Source organism: Harpia harpyja, chromosome 18 (assembly GCF_026419915.1).
Source record: "Harpia harpyja isolate bHarHar1 chromosome 18, bHarHar1 primary haplotype, whole genome shotgun sequence".
Lineage (NCBI taxonomy): Eukaryota > Metazoa > Chordata > Aves > Accipitriformes > Accipitridae > Harpia > Harpia harpyja.
Window position 1 is genome coordinate 8733159 of NC_068957.1, and position 27270 is coordinate 8760428.

The window sequence follows — 27270 nt, forward strand, 5'->3', positions numbered from 1 at the left end:
AACACCACCATGCCCACTAAACCATGTCCTGAAGTGCCACGTCTACGCGTTTTTTGAACACCTCCAGGGATGGTGACTCCGCCACTTCCCTGGGCAGCCTGTTCCAATGCCCGACAACCCTTTCAGTAAAGAAATTTTTCCTAATATCCAACCTAAACCTCCCCTGCCACAACTTGAGGCCATTTCCTCTCATTCTATCACTAGTCACTTGATAGAAGAGACCAACACCCACCTCACTACAACCCCCTTTCAGGCAGTTGTAGAGAGCGATAAGGTCTCCCTCAGCCTCCTTTTCTCCAGGCTAAACAACCTCAGTTCCCTCAGCCGCTCCTCATAAGACTTGTGCTCTAGACCCTTCACCAGCTTTGTTGCCCTTCTCTGGACACGCTCCAGCTCCTCAATGTCTGTCTTGTAGTGAGGGGCCCAAAACTGAACACAGGACTGGAGGTGCGGCCCCACCAGTGCTGAGTACAGGGGAGCAATCACCTCCCTGCTCCTGCTGGCCACACTATTTCTGATACAAGCCAGGATGCTGTTGACCTTCTTGGCCACCTGGGCACACTGCTGGCTCATATTCAGCCGGCTGTCAACCAGCACCCCCAGGTCTTTCTCTGCCAGGCAGCTTTCCAGCCACTCTTCCCCAAGCCTGTAGCGCTGCATGGGGTTGTTGTGACCCAAGTGCAGGACCCGGCACTTGGCCTTGTTGAACCTCATACAGTTGGCCTCGGCCCATCCACCCAGCCTGTCCAGACCCCTCTGTAGAGCCTTCCTACCCTCCAGCAGATCGACTCTCCTGCCCAACTTGGTGTCGTCCGCAAACTTACTGAGGGTGTACTCGATCCCCTCGTCCAGATCATTGATAAAGGTATTAATGAGAACTGGCGCCAGTACTGAGCCCTGGGGAACACCACTTGTGACTGGCCACCAGCTGGATTTAACCCCATTCACCACAACTCTCCGGGCTCGGCCATCCAGCCAGCTTTTTACCCAGTGAAGAGTACACTTGTCTAAGCCACAAGCCACCAGCTTCTCAAGGAGCATGCTTTGAAGATCTTGAAGATTAGTAATCGCTCTGCCATGTTCCTTTCTTAGCTCAGTAGTCCAATTTTTTTGCAGCAGTTGAGCAGTGCTGTCTGTTCAAAAGTCTATAGGAAAATCCACTGACAGTTGTCAGTGAACAAGTATCAGTGCCGTTACAGCTGATAGTGTCAACAGACTGAATGAGGACCATATTGTAAAGGACACAGCATTCATATTTCTATAAAGTACTATAGCTAGACTGTGGAATAACTTCTGGGAAAAAAAAACAAACCCAAACCTTCTCTATCCTTCTCTGGACTTCATGTGGTCTGGGACATTGCCACATTTCAGTCTTCCAGTATTAAAAGCTTTCCATCAGCACCCAGACATATTTTACAATAGCCTAAAAATTAACCAGGTTCTGTAATTGCTCTGCATAGTCTGTGTACATGCTGCCTGACATAAGACACCTGACATAGGGGGGTGAGCTGAGCTAATTTCAACAATACACTTGGTGTTCCCTGCCCAGATAAAGCAATTTATTTGATTATCTATAAATAGTCCTGCAAACAATAGAGATTTCTATAACCTGTGAAAAACAAGAGGAGGCTGTGTTAAAGGAGCTGACTCTAAATTTATTCTTGTGGATTGTCAGGCCCTCACTATTTGTTCTAGGGTACTGCAGTTACTTTATTTCAGTGGTCTTTCATTCTTTACCTGTAACAATGTAAAAGCATCAGCAAGGGCAGTCAGTCTAGCTGTTCATGATTGTCTCACTTGTACTTGCATTATTAAAGTATATTAACTGCCCTAATCTGTAACTGTTCCATCATGGCAATTAAAATCAGCTCCAGCTGTCATGTGTTATGACAGCTGTCTTTGAAAGGGTGTTCTCAGTAGAAATTCGTTCTTGTGAAACTTGTTTCATTTGATTACTTGCAAAAGCCATGTTTTGTCTGCTTTTGGACAGTAAGAAAAAAAGTAACAGGTTCAGCAGGTAGAAGGAGGCAAGATTTTCAAATAAGGTCAGCACTCACAGCTGGGAAAACCTCTTCAAAGATTTTTGGTACTTTGTCAAAAGTCTATTGCATAATACTTATTATCTTGTGCTAAAATAGCTGCAGACAGCTTTAAATGTAGTGAGTTTGTTACTTGCGTTACTAATTCTGCTTGTGTGGTGCTTCATACTACTGTGTCATGTACACATGTATTTTTAATAGGTTTTCTCTTTTCGAAGTAAGCTGGTAAAATTTGTTGCCTAATTTATGTATCTTTGCTTCCACAGGTCACAGGGGTGGATAAGGCAGATCCAGCTAACAGAGGGGTCAGCATTAGTACCAAAGGAAAAACAGCTTTTCGTTTCACAGAGGTTAGAGATTTCGAACAGCTTGTGGCAAAGCTCAGAATGAAATGCAATGCGACTTCGAGTCCACAACACATCATAAATACAGAGGTAACTGCTCTGCTAATTCTAATTTCTTAGTACCTGTTCCTAGGACAAAGGTTGTGTAGTGTTACTAAGAGTTTACGTATCGTTGTCAGTGTTTTGCTGTGTAATGCAATACATCTATATTTAAGCCTGAATCTAGACACAAGATGGGTAATGATGTCTGCTGTACCTCTAGATTTCAAGTTGTCAAAATATTTTTTTTCTCTTTCAAAACGCATGTTCCCATCTCTTGCCTTCAGACCCTTCACATTAAAACAGAAGTCCACCAGTCTGATGTAAAATTATATGTAGCTATGTCAGTTTTTGCCAGCTGACTATTTGACTCAGGAGGTTGATGGAATGATTGTAAGGTTGTTTCTAGATGTGAAGAAATATGTATGTGTAGTTTCCTGCATGAGAAATAAGAAAGCAACGACAAAACATCCCTAACAAGCGTTACTTATTATAGTTGCTGTATGTCTTCCCTAAAGATTTTCCCCTGAAAAAAAATTAAATAGAATCAGCTGGGGTAGCCTCTAAAGTGACAGTTGTAAGAGTGGAGAAGCATACAAATAAATGCCTTTTGGTAGAAAAGGGTTAGTGTATCAGCAAAATCTCTACCTTGAGATTTTGATTCTTAAGGGTTAAAAGGCAAAAATAAGTAATAAAAGCAAGATAGTTTGGTATCAGCAGAAATGCTCAGCTGATAAGTGTACAGCACAGCCCTGGGAGACCTGAGTAGTAAGGTCTGCTGCTCAGAGGCATTCCCTTTTAGATTACCTTATTTCTGGTTATATCTGCATTATTTTGACATACCATGCTAAGTCATGTACCTCTGGTTTTAAGGTGTGGAAAAATAAATAACTCTGTGCCTTTATGAAAGAGAATGTGTTAAACAATGGTGCTACTGTGAATGCATTCTGGTTTGGGTTCTTTTGCTTTGTTTTCCATCAGGTTTTGAAAAGCAATCCAGGTTCTAATGCTGGTTTTAAAATGCCTCAGCATTTTTGTATAGTTCAATCTATGGCTCCATTTAAATGAATGTTTTTCTTTTGACTTCAGTGGTGATGGATGATCAGACCTCCCTGTCTATTACAGTTCTCGTTATGAATATTTGTCCTTTCATAATTCAGTTTTTGGCTGTAGAGATGGATTTTTTTTTTTTTCAAGTGCAGCCTCCTGAAAGCCCAGCTGTGCAGAGCAGGGATTGCTGTTTTTCGTTTATTTTGGAAGTCTGTATCTGGTACCTGTAACTTAATAAAATAAACAATGATGGTCTAGAAGCAAAACAGTTTCTGCTATCAGTGCTGCTTCTTGAAGGATTGTTTGGCATTTATAACTACCACTGTTAAATTTTTTTTCAAGGTTGCAGCTAGTTCTGCCTCTGACAGTCCAAAGGATTTTGATGCAGGACCGTCAAAAATGGGTCAGAGAGATAACAGCAAAACTGTCAGTACGGAAGCCCTAATGACTGTTTACCATCCTCAGGATGCTGAGAATCTAGACTCTAAAATGGTAAGGGATAAAATGGCCAACAGTTTTTGGAATCTAATTCGAAAGGACTGAAGTATATTCAAAATGTATTCCAGCAAGGCTGCTGATTTCCTCTGGGGCTTTGCCAAGCTTCTTTCATCTGCTTTTTCTGTATTTGGAGTCCACAGGGTGCTTCTTCATGGCTCCATTCAATTTTCTGCTCATCTTGTTGAATAATGATATGCCGTATCTTCATGGAGCTAATTCCTCCTGCTCTTCCACCCCTCAGGGAAGAGTTGGCTGTTTGTTTTATGATAGTGAACATGTTTCATATCTATCTGAATTGTCAAGATACAAAGTCGCTACAAACTCTTGGGGGGCAAGCAGAATGTTATCAAGAAATTGACTTAATTTCTTCCTTGCTTCATTCTTTTGCACTGCTGTCTAACAATGTTATGCTCTGGAGAATGTTTCTTTAATTGTTTTTGCAGTAGGACATCCTATTTTTGCTTCTCCATAGTGTGTGCAAGAAGACAGAAAGGTTTTATTTTAAAATTAAGTCTTTCAGCAGAACCGGGTAAATTATGATACAGAATTTTTTTATATTAGAAATATCAGAAAATAAACACCCTTTGGGCAGGAGAAAAGGGAATCCAGATTTTTAAGTTCTGCTTTTTATAGAATGTTGAACAAAAGTGGACAAAATCTACTTTTCCTTTTGGCACCTTTAATGTTAAATCTTACTGCTGCATGCACAAAAAAATGTAGTGGCAATGTTCACCCTGTCTCAGCCCTGGAGCCTCTCATGAGTTGGAGCACCTGATCATCTGTTGCTTTGCTTCAGAGAAACTAAATTGCATTTTAGGTGCATAATCAATAGTTTATTAGTAATCTCGTACTTTACAAAGGATCTATTTCACTATTTCTACTATCTCTGCCTCCTGCTTTGCAGGTAAAATGCCTGTAACTTCAATTCTGTCTGAATAGGGAATTTTTGCCAGTTTTCATTTTGTGAAGTGGGTTTTACTTACATGGCTGTTCCTACTGAAGTTCAGATTCATACACTGTTTTCTTCTATGTTGACAGAAATTGGTATTTTTTAAAAAAGTTCTATCTGGTTGATAAATATTTGATTAAATGTAAAACCTATATGAGCATAAGTGTTTTCAGCTACTAGTTCCCCTCCTTAATCCAACTAGACTTCATTCTCTTGCAAATTTTCCTGATTATTGATTCTCTCCTAGTGCTATTTGGAGCTCATGTAAATAAACTGAGGAGAGATTGAGAAACTGTGGGAGAATGATGACACTTGATGTCATGCCATCCCTCTGTGTGCTTTCCACCATTCGTAGCCATTCTGCTCCAAATCTGTCCACTAATAAAATGCAACAAAGCATGATAAATAAAAAAAAGGAAGCAACCTGTTTTGCCTGTTGAGTTTCTGTGGGATATTATTTCATCCGTAACAGAGTTAGTACATTTTTATTGCTGTTACCAAAGAACAGTTCGTAGACATGTTGAAATTGAAATATGTTAATTTATGAGAGTAATTAAGTAGGTGTCTGTGACAGTGAGTTGACTTTGCAAATAATCACTTGCTTTATTTCATTGTGCCATCATGGCCAAATACTTTTTCTCATAGTTTGTTTGTTAGAGCTCTCAAATTAGCACAGAGAAACCTGCCACCGCACATAAGCATTCTGAACCTTCTCTTTACCCTGTTTTTCCTGCTTGTCTTTTCTACTGCTTTCACTCAGTTTCATCTTTTTTCCTTCTTCTATTCATTTACCCTTTACCAAGAAAATGTTATGCTGTTTATCACAAAGCAGTGACAAAAAAATGGGGTATTTTGAAATTGGCCCAAGTTACAATAAGCAGATTTGTTTGTATGTATGTGTCATACAAACATATATATATATATTTATGTGGAAATAGCTGAAAAAGAATTTTACAAGAGGAAGTTTTAACATACCTCTAATTTTTTGCCATAGGAATTATATCAAATGTTGAATTTTCTTATCCATTATGCTGGCAATGCATTTTTGGAACGCCTTGGGAGAACTATGCCAGCAGAATTTGTCTGCACAGTTGCACCTTGCACTGGTTTGCTATCTTACTGCTTTATCACTGTTCATTCACTCCCTAAAAGTACTTTGTGGTCCTTTGATAATTATGTAATTTTTGTTGATGTGGTGCCAAAGCTGCAAATGGTTCAATCTAGAGGTAACAAATAGGGCTGTCTACCTATTGATTTTTTTTTTATTAAGTTTAGCAGAATAGTGAACAAAAACATAACAAATAGATGGTGATGACTTCATTTAAAATGAAAATCCAGCTTGTATGCAGTTATTGCTGTTTACAGGTTGGAATCATTCTCAAGTGGGAAGTAAGGAAAAAGTTGAACTTAGGAGTGGCTTGAAAAAGGTGAAAGGGAGTGATTGTTTGTTGTCTTAATAATACAGCAACAAGGGAGCTTCAAGTGAAGTTAGAAGGCAGCAGGTTTGTCTGGGTTCAGAAAGCAATTTGCAGAGAAAAATCTGCTGTATGTTGTCAAATTCAGAGACATTGCCTCTGCTGAGGAGGTGCCTGTTTTTCCATTTGCTGGAGGATGGAGGAGGATTTTGCAGATGTTTGCTTGACCTTACTGTCCTTTGGCACTTGCTGTTGCTTTCTGTCAGGTGGGATACTGGCTTAGATTTACCTTTTGTCTGATCTGGAATAGACACTCTTGTAATAATATGCTTTAAAGAATAGTAGGTCATGTAGCTGCATTGTATGCCAAACTTTAGACTATGCACAGGTTAGACTTTGCTCTGATTTGCATCAGCATTCATTTCATATGTCAATATGGATGCTGGTGCTGCCATTGCCAGTTTATATGAATATAACTGAGAGCAAAATTTGGTTCTGTTCTCTGAAACCTGAGGAAAATCTTCCAGTATACTTAATGCTTGTTGTCTTCTGCTTTTCACAGTTGAAAGAAAAAATGAAAGAACAGTCCTGGAACATCCTCTTTGTCGAACGTGGACATGGTGTCAGTATGTTTAGAACAAAGAAGACTCGAGACCTAGTCGTAAGAGGGATCCCGGAGGCATTAAGAGGAGAGCTGTGGCTACTCTTCTCAGGTATTGCATACCAAGTATAATTGATTCATTTTGTGGGCTCTACTGCATGGATGTTCTAGTTACTGACTGAACGTAGTCTGACAAAAAATGCTCTTACCTCTGGCAATTTGTCCACATCTTTGTTGGCGACATGGACAGTGGGATTGAGTGCACCCTCAGCAAGTTTGGCGACAACACCAAGCTGTGTGGTGCAACTGACACGCTGGAGGGAAGGGATGCCATCCAGAGGGACCTGGACAGGCTTGAGAGGTGGGCCTGTGCAAACCTCATGAAGTTCAACAAGGCCAAGTGCAAAGTCCTGCACATGGGTCGGGGCAATCCCAAGCACAAATACAGGCTGGGCAATGAGCGGATTGAGAGCAGCCCTGCGGAGAAGGACTTGGGGGTGTTAGTGGATGAAAAACTGAATATGAGCCAGCAATGTGCATTTGCAGCCCAGAAAGCCTATCGCATTCTGGGCTGCATCAAAAGAAGTGTGGCGAGCAGGTCAAGGGAGGTGATTCTGTCCCTCTGCGCTGCTCTCGTGAGACCCCACCTGGAGTACTGCGTTCAGCTCTGGGGCCCCCAGCGTAAGAAAGACGGGGACCTGCTCAAGCGGGTCCGGAGGAGGGCCACGAAGATGATCAGGGGGCTGGAGCACCTCTCCTATGAGGACAGGCTGAGAGAGTTGGGGTTGTTCAGCCTGGAGAAGAAAAGGGTCCGGGGAGACCTTATAGCGGCCTTCCAGTACTTAAAGGGGGCCAACAGGAAAGATGGGGAGGGACTCTTTATCAGGGGGTGTAGTGATAGGACACTACAGAAGGGGTAACAGTTTTAAACTGAAAGAGGGTAGATTTAGATTAGATATAAGGAAGAAGTTCTTTACTGTGAGGGTGGTGAGGCACTGGAACAGGTTGCCCAGAGAGGTTGTGGATGCCCCATCCCTGGGAGTGTTCAAGGCCAGGTTGGATGGGGCTTTGAGCAACCTGGTCTAGTGAAAGGTGTCCCTGCCCATGGCAGGAGGGTTGGAACTAGGTGATCTTTAAGGTCCCTTCCAACCCAAACCATTCTGTGATTCTGAAGAAAGATACTTCAAAATGATGAACAGGATAATTTTGTCTACTATTTTGTTTTGCATTGATTCAAACTAAACCTGCATCTGCTTCTTTTACAACAGACTCAATTGAAAAATAATGATAAGAGTACATGCTGTTCCAGGGGACAATCAGTTTCAGCAAAGCCTCTTTACTTGCTAAAAAGAAAAGCATGTTTGTGGGACTGTGTTCCAATTGTTTTGATTTAAGCTTTCTGAGAGGATAGCTTTACCATACACACAAAAAAAATGTTTTCCTGGCAGAGAATTTGGCCCCAGTTATCAGCAGCTCTTTGCTATACCAAGCTCTTTGCTTGGTTTAAAGAGTGAGATGTACAGGAATTGTGGATTTTCTTACACATATGGGATCTCTTGCCAAAGCTCTGAGTGTGCTTTTGTGGCTTTCTTCTGTAGAACACAACTGTGTCAGAGCGCTTAACTTGAGGAAATGGAGGCCCAGGGAATTAAGACACTGCTTTACAACACCTCTGTGTGCTTTCTATTCCTGTTCACTGAAACACTTAGAAAAGCAGCAGCCACTGACTTGATCAGGGTCATGCAAGAAACCTGTGTCAGATTCAGAAAACGAGCTGCAGATTTTGAGGAACCACCCAGGACCTTAGCTGCTAGCTGTACTCACTGTGTTGCCCTGGGCAGAGCTTTCTGCTGTTCCAGACGATCTGTTTATCACAACAAATGCATTTTATACTCTTCATTCAGCCTACTGTATGGTAGTTCCTTTTGAGGACATGTGAACATGGATTTATCTTTGCTAGTGTTCTTTAAGTGTTTACGTAGGCATTTATGCTTCTGTTACCAGACTGTTATCTCTGTCTCAGAAGGTGTTGACATAAAAGTTATGGAATTAATTAGGTAAATATTAGTCCTTTGCCTAGTTTTTCTAATCTGTTCCCAACTCTGCAAATGGAAAGGTACTGTGTTTGCCTGAGAACTTGGGCGAAATTGTAGGTGAAAGGAAGCTCTCCCCACCCGCCTCCAATGAAACAAAAAGTAAGTCAAAATCAACTTTGTAATGGAAAGTGACTTAGATTTCCTCCAAGCCTTATTTTATTTCACTTTTCTGTTTTCATTTCAGAGTAATTCCATTAATTTCAGTAGAATTACTCTGATACGTTACTGCAGTAACATCTGGAGATTCATGAGGTACCTCACTAGTCACCAAAAATTTTTATACAAATTGCAGACAATCATGTAGATACTTTACTGTTGTCCTCTAATACTGTGCAATACAATGTATTGGCAGGTGCTGTAAACGATATGGCATCCAACCCTGGTTATTACACTGAGTTGGTGGAAAAGTCCTTAGGAACGTGTACTTTAGCTACTGATGAAATTGAACGAGATTTACGGCGCTCCTTACCTGAGCATCCCGCTTTTCAAAGTGACACAGGAATTTCTGCACTAAGGAGAGTTCTTACAGCTTATGCATACAGGAATCCCCAAATTGGATATTGTCAGGTAAAGCAGTTTTGAGACTCTTAGTGTTGGTTGTCTAAATATTAGCTGATGATGGCAGTATTGTGGCACTTCATAAAATCAATCACATAAATATGTAATGGTTTCTTGCTCAGTGGTTCACTTTGCTTATTTCATCCCACTCTGTAACATGAGTTTTTACATTGTACTTGAATTTGTTGATAAATGCTGTCATGTCCACTTCATATATACCTTTGCATTCTTACTAGACTTTTAGTACTTAAAAATATTTTAAGGTAGCTTAAATACTATGCTCTGTATTTAATAATATAGAGGTAAAAGTCTTATTCTGGATATGGCTGTAGGTTATCCTAGCACTCTAAAAACGTGCTGTAAAGTGTTTTCAGAAATTTAAAATTTAATGAATGACAACAGTTGTGTTTTCACCATCTTTCCTCGTCAATGCTTCCTTTCCTGTTTAAATGTTACAGGCAATGAATATTTTGACATCAGTACTTCTGCTGTATGCTAAAGAGGAGGAAGCATTCTGGCTTTTGGTTGCTGTGTGCGAAAGGATGCTACCTGATTATTTCAATCGTCGAATCATTGGTAACATCCATCTGTCTTTTTGTCTATCTAGAAGTGAATGTCAATGATCATTCATTAAGAACAAATGTAAGGAGTGAGCTGAACAGTGGAGAGAAACTGGTGCATTTGGTTCAGCATTGTGAAGTAGAAAATGGAAGTTACAGGGAATGTCCCAAGATTCCTCCTTAAGCAGGAGTGCATATGCTTTTCAGATATTGTTATTATTCTAGGCATAACTACTCAGGAAGTAGTCAATTAGACTATTACACTGTTCTTTTGGAATTACAACTGCAGTTCATACTAATTATTTGAAACTTAGTCAGCTTAAATAAAAGAAAAAGAGTTATTCCAAGTCCAGACTTAGTCTTTCATCTTGTGCCATCTCAGTACTTGCAGGTGTATATGCTAGAAGGAAATTGGATGTGAAGTTTCTCTCTCATTGCAGAGGGCATGTATCAGATCTCAGGAGAATCATTGGAAGCAGCCATGCACCCACAAAAGTGCTAACACGCTTTATAGCATGCAGCAAGGCTCTGGACCCATGCATAGAGTGCATAGCTTCCAGCATAGGGAACGAAGCCAATGGTTCCATGCAGCTAGGCCTGTGTTTGCTCTTACAACAAAGTTGCAGTAGGACAGCGGCTTTATTTCTGGCCAGTGCTCTGAGAAAACTATGCTTCTCTGTATTAAGATTTGGGTGGTGGTTTTGTTATCCTTTCCCTGCAGGTGCCTTGGTAGATCAGGCAGTGTTTGAGGAGCTCATCAGGGTTCATCTGCCTCAGTTGACAGACCACATGACGGACATGACTTTTTTCTCCTCGGTCTCTCTCTCCTGGTTCCTTACCCTTTTTATCAGTGTGCTGCCTATTGAAAGTGCAGTCAATGTGGTGGACTGTTTCTTCTATGATGGAATAAAGGCAATCTTGCAGCTGGGCCTCGCAGTGCTGGAATACAACATGGAGAAGTTGCTGACTTGTAAAGATGATGCAGAAGCAGTCACTGTTCTCAACAGGTATCAGTGTAACTGTTGCTCTTATGGGCTGTGTAGCAGCTGCTATAATTGCAAATAGATCAGTCATTCTGGGGCAGCTGAGAAGACATCTGACTAAGACTTCCAAAGGCTTCAAAGGAATTAAGTGTTCATCTCGGGCCAAAATTCTGGAAGGGGTGGCTGGAAAGTGTGCCTGGATCCTCTGAAAATCCCATCCTCCATTAAAGTTCTAAAACCATTGCCATTTTGTGTATTTTAAAGTAAAGGCAATGTGGTTTTTGCCTGGAATTTATATCGCTTACAGAAGGTAGCTTTCCTTAACGATGAGGTAATCTAGAGCACACCAAGACTGTTCCAAACAGTTCAGGCATCAACTTACAGACAACATATTCTACAGCTCAGTTCTTGTAGTTGAGGCTACTGGCTCCTCTGCTGCTAATAGCTTAAAATAGAAGAAAAAAAAAATGCAGTGAGGATAATCATGACCAGATGTTTGTTCTATATTAGCATTTGAAGAATAAATTCAAATATGCAACATAAAGTACATTTTAAACTGTTGTATTGCAAACAAAACTTGCACAGTTTTTGCTTCACTGCCTACCTAAATTCTGTTGTTGCTGCTGTGATTGTGTGTCATGGAGTATTGAAACAGCAAAATGACTGTGCTATAGGAGTCACCAAGTTACGGCTGTTAAGAACTTTAGTGAGACTTTTAAATGTTGCATGTTTGAATAGGGTAGGAGCTACAGAATTAATGAGGAAAATGTAATTTTTATTGTAAGAGACCATGCAGCCTGGTATTTATTGTAAAACCCAGCTGTACTCATTTAAATATTTAACACTTAAAAAACCTAACAGTAAGAGCACATTCTCCCAGTTTAAATGTATCAAAATTTAAAATCTAGAACTGTGGTGAAATTTTAATTTCACTTGAACCAAACAAGCTTCTGTTTCCGCTTGACACTCAAGATTTTGATGATTATTACGAACTCCTTTTGAACTCTTGCTTTCAACATTTTCTCTGGCTGTAACATTTCTGTTGCACAGTTAACCCAGCCTGCAGCATGCTGGTATATTTAAAAAATGATTACAGTAGTTTGCCTCTCCTCAAGAAAAAGCAAGCTATCAGTCTGTAGGTATGGTTCCTCAATGTTGGCAAAGGAATTGGCCAGCCTGTGTAATGGATCTCTTTGGGCTGGTTACGTAGGTATGATGAATAGGTGCAGATCAAGCATGTCTTAGCTTATGCATCTGAGGGAATTAAGATTGCCTTGGTCACAGTTCAGGACAAGCCTCTTTTCCTCTCTCCCAGTTATGTAGTACATCCTTGCTATAGATGGATTAGAGAACCAGGGGAATGCCGAGTGGAAGGAGCCTTGGCAAGTCTCTAGTCTAACTTCCCACTCAAAAGAGGATTACTGCTAGCAGTAGATCACATCAGCCACGTTATTGTCTAGGCTAGAAGCTCTACAACCTTCTCGGGGTAGCCGGTTCCCATGTTTGTATACCGTTGTTCCTATTACAGCATATTTGTGCTACTCATTCTGATATTCTTTGCTATTTCCCATTCTCTGTGCACTTTCTCTTCAGTAGATGCTGATGTTATTGTTTGGTTGTGATAAACAGGTTCCTGCTGATTTCTCATGTGTTTTCTTTGTGCAGATTTTTTGACAGTGTCACGAACAAAGACAGTCCTTTGCCTCCAGCTGTGCAGCAGGGCTCCAACCTCAGTGATGCAAAGAGTGACCATCCAAAAGTAGACATTACTGATTTGATCCGAGAGTCAAATGAAGTATGTGTTCTTGTGGGTATGTTTTCGCATCCCATGCAGTTTTTACATTGCATGGGCTGCCTTAAAAATAATGCAGCTGCATTGTACAAACTAGAGTATAAAATCTGTCTAGATTGGTAGAAATTGGGCTCTGTATTTTGTTGAGCTTCACTGAAAACCTTATAGGTTATGGGATAGGTTTGTTTTTGTATTGTTTTGGTTTTTTAACTGCCTGGCCGTGCATGCTAGGCCGTCCTGAGTGGGGCTCCCTAGGTTCATCGCAGGTCATGTATTGCCATCCCTCATTCACTTTATTAGTATGTCAACTAAATGACAAAGTACAGCAGAAACAGCCCTTGCATTTACTAATTTGAGATTGATTACTGCACGTTGCAGATAGTGGTAACATTTGACATAACAACCTGTGCAGGAAACTGTGTACTTGACTAGTTTATTGTAGGGGTTAAATGACTGTTTAGAGATATGTTGGGTGAGGAAGACCAGTTATGATCTTCTGATACTTTCTTTCAATTTGCAAGTTTGATTTCTGCAGTGTCTAGCTTTGCAACTCTGCACTGGGGAGGAGTTAGGTCTGGCTTCTCCTTCCCCTTTTGTCCTCAGATTTTCATGAGGCGTTTCCTTCCTCAGCGTGATTTGTATCAGGCTATTAATCCATTTGTAGATAGGCTTTCTGCTCAGCCCACCTGAAGCAAAAGGCAAGCTGAGAGAAAAGATTTGTTCACGTTTTGTTTTTTCTATTAGCTGGTTTCTTTCATCTATATGATACTTTTTTTTTTTCTCCTTTTCTGATTCTCAGTCATATGTTTCTAGTGAAAGGTCCACAATACATCTCTTTTGGAAAAATGTACTGGCCTTGATTCAGAAAAGATTAACTAACTGTAATTTGTATAACTTAAGAACTGTCTCTTATGATTTTTACTGAGAAGAGGGCTTTGCCTTTAGTGGGGTGGACAAAGACAAGAATCAAATTCAAGTTCTCCTGAAGTGTGTTTAGCATTGGGCTAATCATATAAAAAGTCTGTGCTTCTGTTATCAGTATTGTTTCACAAGAGTGTTATACTGAAGAATCATGTTAGAAGAATCTTAAAGCATTTTACAAAGAAGAGTTGCAAACTATTATGGGTCTGTCTTGTCATGGTGAGATCTCATAGTGGGGTTGAATACTTGCAGAATAAAGAACAGAGATGGTAAATAATGAAGTGCTGTATAATGCATTCTGAAGTGTAAGCTTTCACAGAGAGGGAATCATTACTGAAAGACAAAGCAAAAGAAACTCCCTTTCTTTTTCCCCTGCCTTTGCAGGCAGGTGACTGGACCAAAGCGATAGCCTCTGATTTGGTATGGCTTTTGAATGTTAATTTGGGCAGATCCTTGAACCTGAATCTCCCACTGCCAAGTTGACAGCCCTGTTCGTAGGCCTGTATCCTCATTTCTATCTCATAGCCCCGTTTTTGGATGCAAATTTTTATCTTCAATTGAAACTGAATTTCTTCAATGCTGGTGAGTGTCACAACCCCTTGTTTGAGAACTGCTGATACAAAGTGAGAGTCAATTTGCTGCTTCCCATTTTGAACAGACAGTTAATTTCAACATAATTCTGTTCCGATGAAGGGTTTTATTTTCATATCACTGTGGAAATAAAATAAGACAAATTTCGAAATGGGAAGATTGCTGCAATGGAGAGTTGTCATTCTGCAGATAGGTCTAGTTACAAATCACGAATAAGTGAACAGAGACGTTCTTTGTGATACTGTTGCTTTGCATGGGTGTTCACAAGATAAATGAGATTAAGTGAAAAGATACGGAGTTGAATTTTAAAATGATGTTCAGTTTCATGCCTTTATGACTCAGGCACAAATGCAAGACTCTGACAGTCTAATCAGGAATGAAGAAGTCATGTTTAACTAGTGAATGGAAGAACATGTAACTTTATCACATCACAGTAATTCGGAGTTAAATTGTACATCTTGTTTATAGTCTTACTGAGGCCATTGCGCAATATCAGTGCCCAGAAGCCAGACCAGTGAATGAGTTATGATTCAGAGATGCAATTTCTCTCTGCTTCCTCTTTGTTCCAAGTCAGAAGTATGCTGGTAGTGGTCTTCACAGGAACAGAGAAATACAGTTCTGGAAGAGAACTCCACAGGTCATCCAGTTCAGCCCCCTGTCCAGCATACACTCACATCATCCTTGAGAAATATCTAATGTTATTAAAACTCTTCAACAAAAGGGAATCTGCAAAAACTTTAGCCCATTGTAGGCTTTCTCTGCCCTTGTCAGAAAATATCCTAATATCCAGTATAGTTCCTCTTGGATGCTGCTAAAGTGCTATTAAGGATAGTAATATTGCAGTTTTCTCTGCAATTCCTTGTTGCTATTAGGTTGTTGTTCATCATCTACCCTTTCAACTCTGATCTTTTGTTTTTCTAGATTCATCACAACCAGTTCCTCTAACCTTTCCTCAAAGCTTATGTGCTCAGACTCTTTATGACTGTGTTGCAGTTTTTCATACCTTCTTTGAAGTGCATTGCTGAAAATGGGAACAAAACACACTGTGGAAAAACTTCAGAAAGTCCTGCCTAGTGTGGTCATTTATCACTCATTTGTTCTCAAAGTTTGTTATTAGAACCAGTTGTGCGCATGGTGCATGGTGATCGTGGTTAGGCCGTATCTTCCTGCTTGCATGTTTTGCTGAAGAATGTCAGAAACCTTGCAGAATTAAAGATGTATCCTATCTGCTGTTTCAGTTCTACACACTAGACTAAATTTCCTCATAGGAGGAAATTAAATTGATTTAACATGATCTTGACAAAGAATGTCGGCCTGTTTCGATTTATCTTATCTGTTTCTATTTAGATTTTAATTGTTCAATAATTTGCTCCATGATTTCTCTGAGAATTTGTTTCTAGTTTTTGCCTAGTATCCCACTTTTCTTTAAAGGTAAATGTAAATGTATTTATTCTACTCCAATGCTCAGATACCTTCCCTGTCCTCCAGAAATTTCAGAGGTAGGTAGGAACGGTTCAGAAATTACTTCAACTGATTTCTAAAATTCACTAGAGTGAACTTCAAGCCCTGGCAACATACATGCCTCAGACTTTGCTACACTGCATTAGTAGTCACCATGTGATAGCAGAGTTGGATACAGAGCCAACACGCAGTAAAATCCCGTCCTTTGTCTTCCCACACAGTGAACTACTCTAGTTTCTTTTTTCTCCATCACTCTTTGAAACACCTGCCTTTTTAAAAGTTACACTGTTTAAGGGAGAATGTTAGTGCTCTAATAAATGATTTTTTGCTCAGAGTTTCTGGGATCTTCCTTTGTGTCCATACCTGTATTGTACTTATATGCAAGACAAAAGTATCTGCTTAGATGTGTCTAGCAACAGTTGATTTCATGGAACGATGCTTTAATTCTTAGAGATATGATGATATTCGATATGAGGATGTTGAGAGCATGCGCTGCAGGAACAGGCTTTATGTGATCCAGACGTTAGAAGCTACGACCAAGCAGAATGTGGTGAGTGACTTGGAAGAGCTAAACCCTTCCCTCTGATAAAATTAGTTCCCTTTTGGAAAATTCTGAGAAGAGCTACATTTTCCAGGGCTAAATATATAATTTTATACACTGAAATCCCTCTCGTCTGCAGGGTGTCTATTAACTGAGGTTTGGCCCCCGGCCTTTTCAGTCCGTGAATCACAGCATGACCTTCTGGTCTCGTTACAAGTAACACCATCACAGACAGCTTCTAAAGGCTGGTGTATCGCTGACACTTTGCATTGGTTGGAACAGGCTGACCTATATTTCTATCTGCTGTTGTTAAATTGTTAATGCATTTCTCTTGGAGGCATAGAGCACTGTAAAATGTCCACAGCACTACAGTGAAACAATTAATTACTTGCATTTTTAGTCTGGGAAGCAATCCCAAATGTCACTGAAGAGATTATTGTACTGCATTCAACAAGGGTTACTTTTTGTCTGTGGATGTGCGTGGATGGTAATGCGTGCATGGTGTGGTAGCTCTTCAGCTGCCAATATCATCCTTTAAGTTCAGACTCCTGAATGAAGGTGGGGGTTGCAAGGTGCTTCCTTTGCCTATTTTCTTCAGTGGCTCATTTCCAATAACTGACGATACTAGTCTATTTAACAGGCAGTGCTTCTTTCTGTAGTAAATGTGGCTTGTAGCAACCGATATTAAATACTGGTGGTGGTAACTGTTGTATTTCATTTTACAAAACATACATATTCTGAAGATGAAACCTGGTCTTGTAGCTAACTTTGTTTTAAAAAGCTGTGAGCATTTTTTTTTAAATTTAAAAAATGAGGATTCAGCTTCACTGTTGAGAGCCAAATGTGCGTTTACCCGTTATAAAGGAAGCTATATGTTATATCATTACAAATAATTGAGTTTTATCTCCTGGGTTTTTCATAGTGTAGGCTCCATGTATGCAAGTAATGTGATGAGCTTTAAGCTCCCTTTTTTGGGGAGAAATTATTTCTTTCAGTCTATAATCTTCTCATTGATTTTAAAAAGAAGTTCTATTCTTACTGCTAATTGTAACATGCCAAAACCTGGAATATTCAAACAGTGTCTTTTAATGTAAGATTAAGTTTCTCATAACTTTATTCTACAGCCATATTCCAAAGAGGGAAGACTCATTAATTAATTTTCTCTTAATTTTGTTGCAGCTACGTGTTGTGTCCCAGGATGTAAAATTCAGTCCCAGTGATCTTGAAGAGCTTTACGAATTATTCAAGGTAATGTGCCATTTCCCTCACTTACCAAACATCCATCTTAATGGTGGACCATGTTATGGGTGTGAAACAGTTTTAACAAACTGAGGTAAAAGCTAGATTCAACATATGTTTTACATGTCAGCTTTAAATCAAATTACATAGTTAATTTCCCCCATCTTTCACTCAGAGAGAGTTGTTGTTTCAGAAAATCTAACATTTTATCTTTCCTTTGCAGAAGGAGCACTTTCTTTCATGTTATTGGAATGTAAATAGCCCTGTCTTGCAACATCATGATGCCAGTCTGCCGTATCTTGACCAGTATCGGATTGATTGCCAGCAATTCAGGGTTCTCTGTCATCTCTTGAGCCCCTGGTCACACTGTGCAAACAGAGACTCGCTTGCATTGTGGACATTCAGACTGCTGGATGAGAGCTCCGATTGCCTTATAAACTTCAAACAATTTGCCTGTGTTCTTGGTACGAGAACAACACATATATGTAGCACATTCACAAGGGAACTCCATCTTGGGAGTAGTCCTGGAGTGCATCACCTTCCATACACTATATAAAGAGCCTAAGGAGACTAGCCTCTTAACTTAGGGTCAAATAGTCTCATTTTTATCAGGTGACATTAAATGCAAAGACTGTTTAAATGGCAAGCCAAATGCTCAAAGTATATTTATAAGCTTGAGAGTGGGAGCTACACTTTCACCATGAAATAGCTAACACAAGGCTTTACAAACTAGTAACTTTTCTGAGATGTTAATCCCCTAGACAATAATCTCCTATTTGAGATTAAATTTAAATATGGCTTTACCATCAAAATATAAGAAAATTAGAAAATGGTATGATCTCATTGCCCAGCCTGTTTGGTTGATGATAAATGCTTCCTCATACTAAGCCATGCACACAGATCATGCAAGATGACCCATGCCTTACATCTCTGGGGAACTGAAAATTTTCTTGACTTACTACTTTGTTCCTTTCATCTTGTTTTCAAAGCGGTGTTGTTCAGGAAACAAAAAGTTAAGGGAAGATGCTGAGAAGACATTAGTGCTCTATTTCTTTGGTGCTGTGGTTTCATTTTAGTAAGTCATAGACATTATTAGCGTTCTTTCCTCGGTGTAGGCAAACCCCAGGCTCAGTTGCAGGTGATACTGCCTTCCTTAAACTTCATCTCTAATTATACTCCATGTGAGGTAGGACACATGTCCAGTTCCAACCTCTCTGGGTTGTATTTGTTTAGGTTAAGAGGGTGTTTTAAAGTTTGGTCCAGTTGAACAGACTGTCTTGCCTCTTTCCTCTAACAGATACCATGTATAATGGAAGTTTTACTGACAAACTCAAGCTTCTTTTTAAGTTGCACATCCCTCCAGGTAAGTGAGAGGTGTTGGCATTTGGGGAGGGCTGTTCCTGGCTTCTATCATCTTTGCATGGTTCTTTTTCTCAAGCTTTACTTTTCTTCCTGTTGTCACCAGTCCTGGCCACAGTACAGTCCGATAGTGATAATACAGATGTGTATTTCTTCCAGAGTGATGTGTTCTTTGGGAAGGACTTAATCTGCTCAAATACCATTTTTCTTCATAGGGACCATTCGTCTGTACAAACCTTTTGCTTTTTATCACGGCTTTGGTAATGCTTGGGAGCCCCAAACCCACTTTATTCATTTATTTATTGCAGCTTTTACTGAAGTAGAATCTCTAAGCCCTTCCAAAGGTGGTGATCTTTCAAAAGAAGAGCTGATCCACTTCAGCCAACTCAGTGGTAAGCTCCAGTGTGTGAGGCTCTGCCTGCAGAATATTAGAAGGAATCTATTAATTATCTCATGGTGAAAAATGGGGAGCTCTCTTCTGAAAACTAGTAAATCATATCACTGTTAACAAGAATCCTCTGTGAAGATCTTCTGTAGATAGTTACATTTTCATAAAGTAATGCAGAATTTGTGGATGGCTAGTCTGGTGGTTGAATTCAAAGGCCACTGGTGTTTACATGGAAATAGGGAAGTGTATCTGGTCAGCGTTTTTCAGCATAGTAGGCAACCTGTTGCAGTGGTGGTTGAAGCGATGGCCATTTCATTTTTGCATTCAAGAGATAAAGGAATGATATTCCTACCTCAAGAAATAAAATATCCAAATCCATAATTATTTTGAGGCACATAAGCAAGTGTTTCCAAATCCTTTGCTTTCACTTTAAACCAAGCAAGCTGAAAAAAGTTTTGTGGGGTCTAAGTTTGTTGAGTTGATAAAAATATTCTGTTTGGAAAGCTGTACAGTTTTACTTCTTTGGAAGACAGATCCTTTTTGGTTTTTAAAAACTATCCAAAAGTACCTTATCTGTAATATATGGGTACTGTTATAACCACTGTTCAAGACATGGGCTGTGAACATTATGAAGATTATTTGCTTGATATAACTGATTGCAGTTTCTTTTGTGATCTCCAGCCTCGTGGTGGCTTCTGTTTTTATAGAAAGTATACAAATCTTACAATGTGGTTTCTTCTTGGCCTAATCTGTGTGGAGAACGTAGGGGTCAGTGAGGGTCTTGCTCCTTAAGGAAGGAATTTTTGATAAAAGGAAAATGAACCATTGGTCCTTTTTCCTCAAATAACTCTTTCTTCCTTTTCTCCTCCTAAACTGTAGTTTCATCTGTTGGGGATAGTCTTGAAAGTGATTCTTTGAAGAGCAGCCCAGAAAAAGGTAAAGAATCCTGGAGAGACACTTGGTAACTGTGTGTCTTTTGAGGGAGTAGAGCTGGGAAAGTGTGTGGTGATAAAGTATACTGAGTAATGTCATCCCTAGCGTAGTGCTAATATTATATCCACTTTTGTAAGTATAGTCCTGGAGGGCGAGAGGGTAATGTAAACTCTGACCTTGTTTAGTCCTTGGCCCCACCACTCTGTTGAGAAGGAATAACATTGAGGATGCCACTTCTTTTGCTCATTGTGGGAAGCTCTTAATTCTTGTTTGTTCACTTTTTTTTTTTTTTCTTTTTGTCAAGTAGGGAAGGGGAAGGTTGATATTCAGGCATATCTGAAGCAATGGCAAGATGAACTTCTTAAGAAAGAAGAAAACATTAAGGATTTGCCAAGAATGAATCAGGTAAACTGTCTGAGTCTTATTTAAGTCTATTTTTGACTGCTTTTTATCCTTTAAGTCCTATTAGTAGTTTTCTAAAGGATTTGTAGGATCCCTTAAGTTTCAAGCCTTCACATTAATCATTAGACTGTTTTTTTTAAACTGCTGTAACTGTAAGCTTATGAAGACAAGGACTTTCAGGCGCACTTAGGTTTATCAGGTTCATGCCCATATCGTTATTAGAATTAGAGCAGTTGTACCAGGTGCCTAGCAGCAGCAGGCACTGGATTGAGATCACAATGTGTAGTAAAGCAGGACAGTTGTGTTGCTGTTCTCTGAATAGTCTCCTCTATATCTCTCTGTAGTCTCAGTTCATCCAGTTCTCAAAAACTCTGTACAATCTGTTCCATGGGGATCCTGAGGAGGAACTGTTATATCGGGCTATAGCGGTGGTTACCAGCCTCCTGCTGAAAATGGAAGAAGTTGGGAGAAGACTGCAGAGTCCCACATCTCCAGTCAAAAGTCCAGTTGCTGTTATGGAGGTGCCTGCTGAAATCCCCAGAAAAGCACAGGACGAAAGCAGCTCTGAGCAGACTGAAGGCAGTAGAGCACAGAGTTTGAGAGGGAACCAAGAATGGTCTTTTGCCTTTGAACAGATTCTGGCATCCTTATTAAATGAGCCAGCCTTTGTGAGATTTTTTGAGAAACCTCATGACATAAAAGTTAAAATAGAGAGTGCTAAAAATTTACACCTTAAAGCAAGAACCAGAATGTAATTTTCTTTACCTTTGAGTCTGAATTAACCACATAAAGCGCTTACAAGTGAAGGTTGTTACTATGGAAATTGAGTCTGGTGTTTACATAGGGAATGGAGTTTGAAGAGTTAGCTTTAAATATCAGCTTACTGGTATGTAATGTAAATAAAAATAGTTTGAAGCACAATCACTTTCTTGCATTGTTCATAAGTTTCACTCCAAAAAAAGGACTGAATAATAAACTGTCTTTACCATGTTATTAAAATATGCAACATTGCTTGGAAATACTGGATGTGACCTATTGCAAACTTTTCTGAATGACAGCTGTTAGTGTGTGCTCTCCAGGTTCATTTCTATTACTGTCATAAAAGAAATGACTTCCAGCCATTTTCACTTAAAAGGAGTATCGGCAGTTTAGAGATTGTCTTCCAGGTTAGTTTAATTAGTTATTTTCAACCTTGCATGTGGACTGGGATCAATGCAGGGTGAAGACTAAGAATAGAGGCTGTGGTGGGCACAAGAGCATGAGGTTAGAGGGGAAAGTTGCCCTACTCTCAATTCCTCTGCTTTGCAGATTCCAGCCCCTCGTTGGCAGTTTGCAGACTGCATTATCCCAGCCCACGTCTCAGTTTTTGCAACAAACAACTGGTTTCCTGTTTTTCTAGCTCAGCCTGTATACAATTCTCTTTCTCATTTTCATACCAATCCTCCTACAATACAGGTGAAAAGGACGGAAGCTTGTTTGGTCATCCAGGCTGCACACAGATGCAAAAGCTAGTATAAATTGTTGACATCAAGGGAAAGCGGTGGCTAAATCTGTCTGACCACGTGGTGGTTGTCATTCATCTTGCAAGAGGAGCCATTGTTTGCTTCTTAGGAGCATGTTGATGAAATATATAGTTTTGCTTGTGTTTGGAAAGCAGACCATCTTTAGCTGCTTCGTAGTTAGCTGAATGATGACTATTGAACTGCTAGGGACAGATTGCAGTTGCTCCTTTGCCTACCCCGAGTCCATACCTCAACATAGTAATTATTCTTTCTTTTCAATAGCTCTCTGGATTATTGCTGCTGTAATATTTTCTATCTGACAGGATTCATGGCAACAAGAAAATCCTCTGGTATCTGACTTGAAATTTTTAATATATAAAAAATGATATAGTACAGATCCTGTGGAGGCAAGCTCTGCCAGTGTTAATGCTGATAAATGTTGACCTTGAACCTTCGGTAGCTGGTGCTAGAATAGGTTTAGAGAAAGAGGGGAAGAGCTTGTATTTTAGCAACAACGACAACAAAGTAAACTGGGACTCTGCTGAACTAGTTAAAAATGGCTGTTTCTAAAGCCTGTATGACAATCTTTCTCTGCAGAGCAGCATTATTTTTATACTGTGCATGTTTTTTGTAAAGAAGCAGAATGGGGATGGTATCATTCACTGGGGCTTTTCTTGCAATACTAACATTAATGAAGAATAAAATGAAATTTTTGACCTGTGTTACAAGCACTTGGTGATTGCAAATTCATTGCAATTGGTGTTAAAGTTCCCATGCTGCTTCTAAAGAATACAGTTTTGATCAGGAGCAATGAATTGATGAATTATTTCTTCTACTCTCCCCCATACTCTCAGGAATTAATGTAAAATAAAGTTTTATTGAATGAACAGTAACTCCAAAAACTATATAATATATGTGAGAAATGAGGAAGCTTTTTTCAGAAGCCTTCACAAAGTAATTACACTTGATACAATATAATACTGATTTGTATTTTTATGCATAAAATATAAAAACTAATTTATCCATTCATATGGATATGTTTCTGAGGCAAAGTAGGGCAACACTGTGTTACTTTTAAAATGTATTTACTCACTGTTTTCCTAATGTTGTTTTAGAAATACAAAGCAGATGATATTGTTGTTCTAGTCCAGGACATATTCGGATAAGGTTTGCTCAGTGAGTAATTCTTCTGCAAATAGCCATGCTGAAATTATAACAGGAGTCCGATGAAAATAGATGCAGCTGCCCATCCAAAAAGCTTTTGTAGGTTTATGATGGATATTGTTAATTTTAAGAATTAGTCAAAGTTATGAACTATTTGCTAAGCAAGGTAGCACAGAGATATGAAAGTTTTAAAACTCAATGACATTTTCTGGTTGAGAGCCAAGATGTTAAGATGTAAGTAGAGAAGACTGTACTGAAGGAACCTGCAAAATACAATAGCCTTGTGACATTACTTGGCTTGCTTATGCAAAACTGAGCACCTTTTTAAAATACCATTTTCTATTAGTGTCAATCCAAGAGACTGTAGAGCCATTAGTAACTCATCAGCTATCATATCTATGTGTAAAGAGAGATTACCAGCATATATATATATATAAAAAAAAAAAAAAATAGATTTAAGGTGAGAAGTTGGGGTATGTAGCGGCACACTAAATTTTATTAACTGCATGGATTTTCTGTTCAATTTGTTTATATTTTTTCCCCCAAAGGGTAATGTCTTTAAATTGCTGCTGTAATACACCTGCAGGTTGATCCAGCGAGACTAGTCAGAGTGGCCAGGCATCGAGCCTCAGCAGGACGGAGAGTGGAGCAAGGTCGCTTCCAGCAGGCGGGCAGCACTCGGGCAACTGCCCAACTGGCAGGTTCTTCCTTTTGGAGCCTCTGGATCACGGGCTGATCCTTCGGGGAGATCTAGAAGTAGCAAATGCCAGCCGTTTCCAAGGAGCGTGACCCAGAGGTGTGTTTGCTGGGCTGCTTCTGGAGTGTGCCGTTAACATTGAGGGACACCTCTGCTTTGCCTGTGACAGAGTAACTCTGGACTTGGTGCCTAGCTCCTTTCCTTCTCGGTCCTATCGTGGAGATAGGCTGGCTAACAAATACACGCAGGCTTAGTTGGGGTTGGGGGAGCTAGAGCAATAGAAGCTCTTTCCCTCTTTTCAGTCCCAAAGGGTGATGCCTTGACTTTAAAGCTCTGCATAGGCAGGGACAGAGATCCCCATGCGATAAAGCTTTTTGGCCGTCTGAAGGTCTTGGTGATGCAAAGATGAACCCAGATTCACATCATATTGCATTAGGATGCTGCGGGTGTGCACACTTCTGTTGCAGGAGGTCAGCTGCCACATGTAGCTGAGAATTAAGCAGAAGTGCTAGCAAGGAGTCTGGTGGTTGCAAAACATCTGACCCAGAATTACTCAGCTACTTCCCAAGGTGGGGACTTTCCAGTCAAATAGTAACTTGGAAGTTTTTAGAAGTGTTTTTGAACATGAAGCAACGTGGTTAAGTGAGTACTGGTGTCATTTCACGTATCTATGTTACTTCTTTTCTGTAACAGTTTTCATGAAGTTATCCGTCTTTATTTTTTTGGTTCAGTCATAGGAAATAAATGAATGTGCATCATTCAGTACTAGTTGACAGTTGTAGGTAGATATAGCTTGCTACAACTAGTGATGCTGTTCATACATTTTTAAAATTGTACTACCTGCTGCAGTGTCACCTGTGTGACGTGGCAGCTATGCTATGGTTATTTACCCTGAAACATTCTCAGTGGCTGTTAACGTACACTACACAGTCTTTTCTTGTGGCTAGGCCATTATTATTGTTGCTATGCTCATAAGATGCCTTTTGTCAAACGTAATCGTTAGCCCAGGGGGATGGTTAGCAGAGCTGTGATGTTCCCTCGGTCTTGCAATCCAGAGCGTGCTGCAGGGGAGCCTGTCGCCGTTCCCTGCGCTCCGGGAGAATGGTGACAGCCCTGACCACCACGAGGAGCTGGCTGCTGGGCCTCTGTGCGCCGAGTTCAGGGTTTGAACACACAAGGTAAGGGAATAGCTCAACTAATAGTAATAAAAATAGGAGCCCTTTGCACCATGGGGGAGAACTGCTTGTAATTCAACTGGCAGCATTTCCCAATACACGGAAATGGTCGCTGCCATGTGAGTTAGTTAGAAAAAGCACTCTGTGTTTCCGTTCATTCCTAAAACAAGCCACTTGTTCATCACTCTAATGGCTAGATAATAATGTATTTTTAGAAGAGTTTGCTACCATAGTGACTAAGAAATAGCTGTGTGTTGATTTTATTAGAAATGTCTCATCCAGTTGTACCATACAAGGTTCCTGATTGCAATTGCAGTTGTTATCTGGACTAAAACAAAAAGAAATATTCCAATTTGTTTCCAGAAAATAGGCTATTTTGTGTTTTTTGCTATAGCTTTGTCACTTTACCAAGAAGGCAACACGTTTGTGTTGGCAGGTTGGCCTTTTTATACAATATATTGTATGCAGAAGTACTGTAAGACAAGTGGGGTGTTAAATAAAAATTTGTTTCACTTAAAAAAAAAAAAAATCTGTGTTTGAGGCACTATTCTTTCTCATGATGGACTGTTTCAGAAGTTCCTTCAAAAGCAATGGCTTGTTAAAGCCACGTTTAGTCAGTGCTTTCCAAAGCAAGGACCAAGCCAAAAACCACGCTAGGATGCCAACCTCCCCAGAAGTGGAGGAAGAATGAAGAGGAGACCCAGGTGTTGAACCCTGGGCCTAGTTCAGCCTTGCATACAGCCTGATCTTGTGGGTTAGCCCAGGAAGAGTGCTGTTACTCATTTTTTGCATCCAAATTAAAACATTTACAGTGTGCAGCCATGTCTACACTGACTCTGATGCCTTGTTCTTCCTAATTTATGTGTTACCCCTACCGCTTCTGGCACTGGTCATGGAAATCCCAGTCTTTGTCTTGAGCGCCATCCCTTCAGCTGTTTATACATGGGTAGATGCATGTGATGGCTGCTGCTCTTGTGCCTCCTGGGGAGCAAGGAGCAGATTCTGATCCCCAACGGACCCGTACCACCCAGGGAATAACAACAGCACATATTGTGTAAGAGGTCTTACAAGTATTATTTTATTTCTTTTTTTTTTTTTTTTTCTTAAATACTATGTACAATCTGTTTAAAGCTTGTCAAAATGCGCGGGCTCCCGTTCAATGGAGCTGTGCAGGGACATAGATTCAAGACAAGAATAAGATCTTTACTGTTCATCTTCATAAGACACTTCCTTTTTCCCATTACAAAATACTTTTAAGAATAGTAACATTTATAAATGTATCTATATTCAACATCATATAAAATAAACCAAGATTTATACTCAATTCTAAGATGTTTTCTTTCTTTTTTTTTTTTTTTACATGGAGTATATACAATATATACAGTAACTTTTCACTGTGTTTGTCAAACCAGCCTGATTATACCCACCAGGCTTTAGCTTATATGTACAAATACGCTAAAAGTGCAAGACTTTATTAATTAAAGCTGCCTGTGTTTTCAGAGGTCTGGAATTGTGTGGCCTACATATATATAGATATACATGTACATACACATATGTATATTAAAAATACATATATCTGTATATCTATATAGAGAAAGAGAGATAGTATATAGGTGTTTGTGTACTAGAAAGCCTCAGAACATTAATGACTAATAGGCCGACATGGAGACTGGAGCCCAACCCCGACGCAGGCGGCATCGGTCACGTTCCTAACCCTCTGCTTGTCCCCAACAAGTCGCGCTTGTGTTTTTTGTAAGCACCTGGGGGTGTGTGAACCAAACCCACCAGCAACCCTCAATTCCAAATGGGTCCCAAAAACACAGGTCATAGCTAACACTGAGGTAAACAAATACAAATCAACCTGAATAAAGCGATTTATTTATTCATACATTTTTTGAGAGTGAATGACGATATAAGGCAAAAATCCCATGGCCCTGACTCGGCCTTTCCTCAACCCGGAGGCAGACGGAGCA

General features: G+C 39.9%; 1 protein-coding gene across 5 annotated transcripts in view; it reads left to right on the top strand.

Moving 5' to 3' along the window:
* Positions 1-21680, top strand: part of TBC1D8B (TBC1 domain family member 8B) — a 40433-nt gene extending 18753 nt beyond the window's left edge. For 2 of the 5 annotated variants that reach the window (XM_052813274.1, XM_052813276.1), the window contains 15 exons: positions 2306-2473; positions 3815-3964; positions 6897-7047; positions 9384-9598; positions 10048-10165; positions 10871-11156; positions 12798-12927; positions 16349-16447; positions 17618-17686; positions 17901-18141; positions 18975-19040; positions 19345-19428; positions 20304-20360; positions 20662-20762; positions 21104-21680. In XM_052813274.1, coding sequence (XP_052669234.1) covers positions 2306-2473; positions 3815-3964; positions 6897-7047; positions 9384-9598; positions 10048-10165; positions 10871-11156; positions 12798-12927; positions 16349-16447; positions 17618-17686; positions 17901-18141; positions 18975-19040; positions 19345-19428; positions 20304-20360; positions 20662-20762; positions 21104-21514 — 2346 coding nt within the window. In that variant the 3' untranslated portion in view covers positions 21515-21680. Of the gene's footprint in view, positions 1-2305; positions 2474-3814; positions 3965-6896; positions 7048-9383; positions 9599-10047; positions 10166-10870; positions 11157-12797; positions 12944-16348; positions 16448-17617; positions 17687-17900; positions 18142-18974; positions 19041-19344; positions 19429-20303; positions 20361-20661; positions 20763-21103 lie in introns of those variants that run through there. The other 3 variants (XM_052813275.1, XM_052813277.1, XR_008239066.1) reach the window with 3 other exon arrangements.
* The last annotated feature ends 5590 nt before the right edge of the window (positions 21681-27270 follow it).